Here is a 7271-nt window from a genome sequence, read left to right as displayed (position 1 = left end):
TCCATGCTGATCACAGAGACGCATGCTGGGGCAGCAGCACTGCATCCCTCTGAGCAGACCCATGGCCCTCCTGTTCCCACCCCCAGCGCTCCAGAGGGATGAAAGAAAATGATCAGAAGCGACGAGTGGCTCTCATCACATATTCCCTTTCCTCTGCTTCCTATGGGAGCAGAGGCTCATGGGCACAGCCAGGCACTGTGCTGAGAGCAGGGCAGTGGGAGGCTTGAAGTGCAGAAGAAATCCCTCTGCCCCCACCTTTTGGGTCCCCATCCTCATGTAGAGCTGGAAGTGAGCTGCCAGTTCCCCTCTCCACTACGTTGTGAGCATCACGGCATGGAAAGCAGTCACAAGGCTTTGAATCAGTGCAGATCAGCTCCACCACTTCAAAGCAACTAGAGGTGAAGTTTCCCTTCTTCAAACCATTTGATTGTGTGGTTTGGATTTCCATGCTTTCGCTCAAAGATACAGTTCCTTTTTTTTTTCTTTTTTTCTGTTTTGTAAGGTCAGAGGCACACAAATATTTAAAGCATGCACGTAAGTGTGGTTGTGTGCGTGCATGTGTGCACACAGGCACACTACAGCTTAAGATACTGCAGATAGGATCACTCCAGTAAAAGCAGCATCTTAATCTGAAATATGTAACCATTCTGGCTGGGAACCAAACCAAACATTCCCTGGCCCCTGCCCATTTAATCAGCCTAACCGCAGCCCTTAGTGGTGCCCCTAAGTTGGGCATTCCAGGCTGCCCATCCAGGACCAGCGCCGAGCATCACAACGCTGAGCATCGCCTCGCATGCCAGGAGCTTACTTGCTGTGCACCGTGTCTAGAGCAAACGACCTTTATTTTAGAGACAGCTTAAGCAAAGTAGCATGCAAAGAAACACTTGAGCAAGAGTCTCATCTGCCTCTGGGATCCTGCAAATCCTTTTCCTCCTTTGTAGCACAGTGTGTTGGATGCATTATTCATCCCCATAAAGCATGGAGGTGCGCACAGCCATGCTGTCTGTCCTTTGTCTGGAGCTGCGTTTGCAGATTTCCCATGGAAAAGGTGGTGCTTTGCTCCAAAGAACTCCAACAGGGTGTTGCACACATGGGCATCCTTGGTGGGGACCCACAGCTGGAGACAAGAGAAAGGCAGTGCTCCCATTCTCCATCTCACTCCCAGCTGCTGAGAGGTTCTCTCACTGCTGCTTGCCTGACAGCACTGGGGCTGGTGACACCAGAGCCACGCCAAGGCTAGCAAATACCTGGCAGTCCCAGCACATGTATCAACAGCACCTTTCTTCCTTGACCTTATATTCGATCTTCCCAGTCCTGCCGGGTTCTGTTCCTGGCTGGGTGCCTCAGGGTGACTCCCCGATTTGGAGAGAGTACAAAAATTGCATCAACCACAGAAAAAGTCTGTATTAAGTCAACTGGGAACAGAGGGCTGATATTTGCTGAGAGTACTTCATAAATCTAGGTGTTCTTTACCCCATGCACATTCAAACAACTCAAGATGAAACGCGCTCTTCCATTAAAGGCAAGGCAGAGATCAGTCTTCCAAAACTGCTAGGGACAATTTAATATCAACCTTCTTATATTAAATAGGATTATCTTTAAAAACACTGTGATGTATTTACTAGTTTACCATGAACAAACCCTTTTTTTTCTTTTCTTTTCTTTTTTTTTGGTGAAGATACCGTATTATTTTATAAAATCCACTCAAGTCCTTTGCCCTGTCTTTGGCAATGTGCATATATTCCAGGGAGGTTCTGAACATTTTCCTCATTTAAAAAAAGGGATGGGAAGGCACTGAGTGCCGCAGCACTGCTCAGGGCCAGCAGCCCAGCAGCAGGGCTAAGGTGATGGCAGCAGTAGGGCCAAGGCGTGGGGCCATGCTGCCGGGGTCAGTGTTGGGCACGGCAACCCCATCTTTGTTGTGCTGGTTCCGCAGCTGCTTGTTGGCCAAGGTGTCATCCATGTCCACGTCGTATGACAGCTCTGAAAGCAGAAGGAGAGAGCTGGTTAGTGGCACGTGTGGTGTGGGGAGCAGCCAGCCCTATCTGCACTGGGGCAGCCTGGCATGGGTGAACAGGGCAGAAGAGCTCAGTAACACCCCCTGGGTCCTCCAGCCAATCCCTGGTATCCCACAGTAAACCTGAAGTCTGAAAGACTAAAAATTCACAACTCTAAGGCGCTCCAGAAAGAAGAGATCACTGCATCATAGAATGGTTGGGTTGGAAAGGGAGGTGGTTGAGTCACCATCCCTGAATGTGTTTAAAAACCATTTGGATGTGGTGCTCAGGGACATGATTTAGCAGGGGGTTGTTAGAGTTAGGGTAGTACGGTTAGGTTGCGGTTGGACTTGATGATCTTTAAGGTCTTTTCCAACCTGAGCAATTCTATGATTCAGTTCCAATCCCTTGCAATAGGCTGGGTGCCTTCCAACAGGTTGGGTTGCTCAGGGCCCCATCCAGCCTGACCTTGGGCACCTCCAGCAATGGGGTATCCACAGCTTCCTGGGCAGCCTGTGCCTTGCCTCCCTCTGAATAAAGGATTTCCTCCTAACGTGTAACCTAAATCTCCCCTCTTTTAGTTTAAAACCATTTGCCCTTGTCCCGTCACAATCAGATCATATAAAAAGTTAGTTTCTCTCCTGCTTGTAAGCTCCCTTTAAGTACTGAAAGGTGTCCCCGGAGCCGTTCAGGCTGGACTCCCCCAGCAACCTCAATCTTTCCTCAAGGAGAGGTGCTCAGCCCTTCTGAGCATCTTTGTGGCCTCCTCTGGACAAACTCCAACAGCTCCAGATAAGAGGATTTGGCTTGTTGAAGTGATACTCCCAAAAATCAGCCAAGAGTGGGTGTTCAGCAAAGCAAAGAGTGTCTGCTCCGCACGCACTGCAGGGATGGGTGCACGAGTGAAGAAATCCTGGCCAGCACAAATATCCTCCCAAACCATGTACCTCCTGCTGTGAGGACCTTTTGGAGTCTTTCATAAGCATGCACAAAATATGTTTGCTTACAGCACTTTCAGCACACCCATCCCATCAATTGTCCGCCTCATCAAAGCACCAGAGAGTGAGGAATGGGAAAGGATGTCACGCCACCAGCCTGCTGCTGTTGCAACACAGGGATTTTGAGAAGAAGCACATGGAAGCTCCCACCCAAGAAAACTGTGTAAAAGTTCTGATAGTGTAAAAAGTTCTGACAGTCCTGGCAGAGCTTACAGAAAGGATTGGAAAGGGTTGGAAGGGACCTCTGGAGATCATCTAGTTTAACCCACTGCTAAAGCTGGTTCTGCCCTGTTCGGCCATGCCAGTTTATCACCTGGATGCTCTCAGTTAAGCCTGCTGGCCTTATCCCTAGAGCTGGGCCATTGGATGCAGAAGAAGCTGGTGGCTTCAATCAGAAGACAATCTGGCTAAAGCCATTCACAAGCCCTCGTGGATCACCAGCATACTCATGGGCTTGGATCACCCCACCCCACCCCTGAGAAAGAATCCAAGAGGCTGAACAAACACTCCAGCTAAAAAACGCCACATCAGCCCAATGAGGACCACTGCCAAGGCAAACACTGCAGCAATATTTCTTAATCAAAATCCCCAAACAAACACTGCAAAACAAAAGCATAACAACAGCAGTATGACAAGTGAAGTGGCTCAGACCATCAAGAAGGGTCAGAAATGGCTGGAAGGGAGAACAGAAAGCCAGGTGCAAGCAAAACCTGCCTGGTAAATGACCTATAATGCCTCCAGCAGATTCCCAGACAATGCAGTTCCTCCTCTCTGCAGCTCTCCTGCTTTTATCCTCAAGCTGCTGTCCCCTGGCACAGCACACACCTCCCCCATGGGGCAGGGCAGGCACAGGGTGCAGCTGTTGAACCCTCCAGGAAAGGTCCAACCCAAGAACATCAAAATGATGATTTCAAACTTTAATCATTAGAGTGTTGGTTTTTGGTTTGGTTTGGTTGTTTCTGATTTTGTGTGTGTGTGTGTGGTTGTTGGCTTGGTTTTTTTTTTTTTTTGTTTGTTTGTTTGTTTTGTTTTGTTTTTTTACAGGGAAGTTTTTGAATTCTGAGATTTCACCTGACTGTGAGCAAAGACCACTTTTCAAATCATGAGATTTCACCCCAGCAAGGATGCTGATTTTCTCATTCATTCTTTGCCCAAGGAAGAAGAAAAGGGAACAGAAACCCTCTTGTCATTAGAGATTTGAGAGATGCTTTCCTAGCTTTGTTAAACCACTTCAAAGCTTTGTGCTGGGGTGTGGCATTGGTTTCAAATGTTCCTTGCATCGCTTCTTTCTCTGGGCTTATGTTCAGCTGTATCTTTAAGCTAATGGATTTAGCCATATGTCTTTTATTTTGTATTAATAACGGGGCCTGTAACTGGTGGAAATACATTCCATTTAACTTCCAATGACCTTCAGTATCACAGAATCATTAAGGCTGGAAAAGAATACTAAGATCAACCAGTCCAACCCCACCCCAACGTGCCCATAACCACGTCCTTCAGTGCCACATCCCCATGGATACTGAGCTCCTCCAGGGACAGTGATCCCACCACTCCCTGTGCAGCTGTGCCACTGCATCACTGCTCTTTCAGTGAAGATTTTCCTAATATCCAACCTGAACCTCCCCTGGAGCAATGTAAGGCCATTCCCTCTGGTCTTTGATACATGGAAGGAAGAAATGAAAGATACTCTCCTCTGACTGATCAGAGGCCAGCTGATGACCAAGTCCCAGCCCAGCTACACCCTGTCTAATTTGCAACAGTTTCTGCCACAGAGTGGCCCTTTGACTGCAAAGGCTTTTGGGGAGGAGAGAGGAGTAAAAGAGAGCAGAGAACTCAAAAAATGTGTTTCTGTTTATAATCAGTTGGAGTCCAGAGGGTATGACCAACAATCTGTGTTAATCATGTATTCAATCTTCACTCATTCTGGCCCCTCTTGTCCTCTGGGCTGTGGATTAGATAATCCCCTTAAAATAATAGTCAATCATTAGCCCGGCGTCTTTTTTGCCTGCAAGAAGAGCGCTGTGCTGTTTCCTGGCATCCTTCTGCAGCCCATACAAGACCCCCAGCCCAACACAGAGCACTCCTCCCTTTCAAACCAAAGCCCCTCTGACATGTTGCTGCTCCTGAGACAGCGAAAGCTGCAGCTCTGCTCCCTGCCCCAGCTGCTGCCAACACTGACATGCACAATTTTCACATCCTCAGAACGCAGCTGAGATGTTATTCCATGGACTAGGACTAGGTACACCGCTTCTGCACGAGCTTATTGGGCAAAATTCACTAAGAAGCCCTTTATTTCCTGATCTGCATAGTTACAAAAAGCAGCTAAACCAGGCAGGGATTGTTTTTCAGTTGGCATAAGAAATTCCACCACAGCTGGCACCAAAAAAAGCCAGGAGGATAAGCACTGGCATGCCAGGAGTGTTACAGCAGGCAGGCACATTCCTGCACAAAAAACACCGATGTCTCCTGAAACAGCCCCTTCTGCCCCTAAAAGGGCAAGGCAGCCTCAAGCAAATAACTGATAGCAAACCCTGCTCTGACAAATGACATCAAAGCAGGCAGTGCCTGGCTCCAGCGGGCAGCTCTGTGGCCAAGCCAGGAAAGGAGAGCCCAGAGCCTGCAGCCAGGGAATGTCATCTCGCCTGCCAAGGCAGATGGCTCAGCAATGGACCTAATATAGTAACAGATTCATCATGGATGGCCGTGCACAGAAACCGCTTTGCACAGCCACTTGATAGCCCTGCTGCTGCTGGGGTTGCAAAGGGGACGTGGAAGCATCATGCAGCATGATCACAAAACGGGGCTGCTGAGCCATCCAAGGGACCTGGGGGGACGTGGTGATGGCCCTTGTTTGCACACGATGAAAACTGCAGTGTGAAGGGAGCGAGGAATGGATCATGAGTGTGTACTTTCAATCAGCACAGAACACATCCAGTAGGAACATCTGACAGCAGGGCAGTGTGTCAGGCTCCTGTCACTCTTGCGGTCAGTTGTGAACATCTGCCTGCATGTGTCCTTCAGGACTGGTCTAAGAAAGCATATGATACCATCAGGATGATGATCTCAGTGGTCTTTCCAACCTTTCTGTGATTCTATGACAGTTGCAATCTCTGGAATGCGCTGCTGCTTTCTTCAGTTTTTTAAGCAGCAAGGCTCACCAGTCTGGGAAACAAACGGCCCATGAATGCAGGAGACTGGATGTCTCCAAAGCAAGACTGGGTTTCCAAAAGAGAGATTTCTGGGCTCTGTAAGTGTAAGAGCCTGCAGTACCTCAGCTCAGACCACCTAGCCTTGGTCCCAGCTCTCTCCCTTTCTATAGCACCAACCAATCCAACATGACAGTGTTTGCACCTGGAATCCAGGAAGTCAGTCCAATTGCATCACTCCTGGTCCTGCTAGAACACAAAAGCTCCGCTCACACCAGCCTGCAGCTACCTGACTTCTCCATGCAATCAGTTCATACTACAAGCACACCTCTACTTCCACAACATCCAGACAAGTCCATGGAGTTGCAAAGCACACGTGGCCAAAACTACACAAAAAGTCAGGATCTCCAACCCTCCGCTTCTCCAAAATGCCTTCAATTCCTCATAAGGCCCAGCCAAGCCTGGCTTCATCTCCCCAGGGAGCTTTTGCCCTCTGGTTTATTATCAAAAGTCCTGGAGCACCAACAGGTTTGCCATCATCCGTTGCGCAAGGAGCAGCCTGGCTGTAGGTGCGGCCGCGCGGTGCGTAACTGCGGCACTGAGTGGAGCGGCGATGCTTGTGTTGGCATGGCAGCGAGATCACCGCGATGGATGCGCAGCATGTGCATGGTCTTGCGCCTCTGTTTTGCCGCCTCCTCCGCAGCAATTTAGGAGGTGCGGCTCTTGGCAATGTGAATTTAGATGGAAGAAAAAAAAAATCCAGCTCAGCATCATCCTGCTGCCACCGGCAATGTGGCTATGGGAGATGGTGCTGCTCAGATGGTGTGGTAAAACCAGCTTCCCAGGCAGTAATCCAAGGGAATGGGGTTTGGGACTGCTGATTTGCAAACCACGGCTTTGCCCTGCTTGCCTGCCCAGCCCTCCATGGCTGCAGTGCATGCCTTCACAGAGACCCAGAGAGCAAAGCAGCACCAGTGGAGGAAGCAGCCATGGAGACAGGAATCAGAGACTATGGGGACGCGAACATGTGGAAGAGACAGGCTCTGGAGATCGATTCGGAAGGGTGCAGGGTTCAGCATGGAAGGGTGAGGAGCTCCAGCTCAGGGTGCGACAAAAGGTGCATGGACAAC

The 7271-nt window shown here is 49.3% G+C and overlaps 1 protein-coding gene across 1 annotated transcript in view; it reads right to left on the bottom strand.

Moving 5' to 3' along the window:
• Window positions 1–823: 823 nt before the first annotated feature.
• GPC3 (glypican 3) overlaps window positions 824–7271 on the bottom strand; it is a 114007-nt gene continuing 107559 nt past the window's right edge. The window contains exon 8 of the mRNA XM_052673373.1: window positions 824–1983. Coding sequence (XP_052529333.1) covers window positions 1814–1983 — 170 coding nt within the window. The 3' untranslated portion in view covers window positions 824–1813. The remainder of the gene's footprint in view (window positions 1984–7271) is intronic.

The sequence above is a fragment of the Tympanuchus pallidicinctus genome, unplaced genomic scaffold, assembly GCF_026119805.1.
Source record: "Tympanuchus pallidicinctus isolate F22 unplaced genomic scaffold, pur_lepc_1.0 scaffold13, whole genome shotgun sequence".
Taxonomy (NCBI): domain Eukaryota; kingdom Metazoa; phylum Chordata; class Aves; order Galliformes; family Phasianidae; genus Tympanuchus; species Tympanuchus pallidicinctus.
This window is presented reverse-complemented; position numbering and strand designations above follow the sequence as displayed.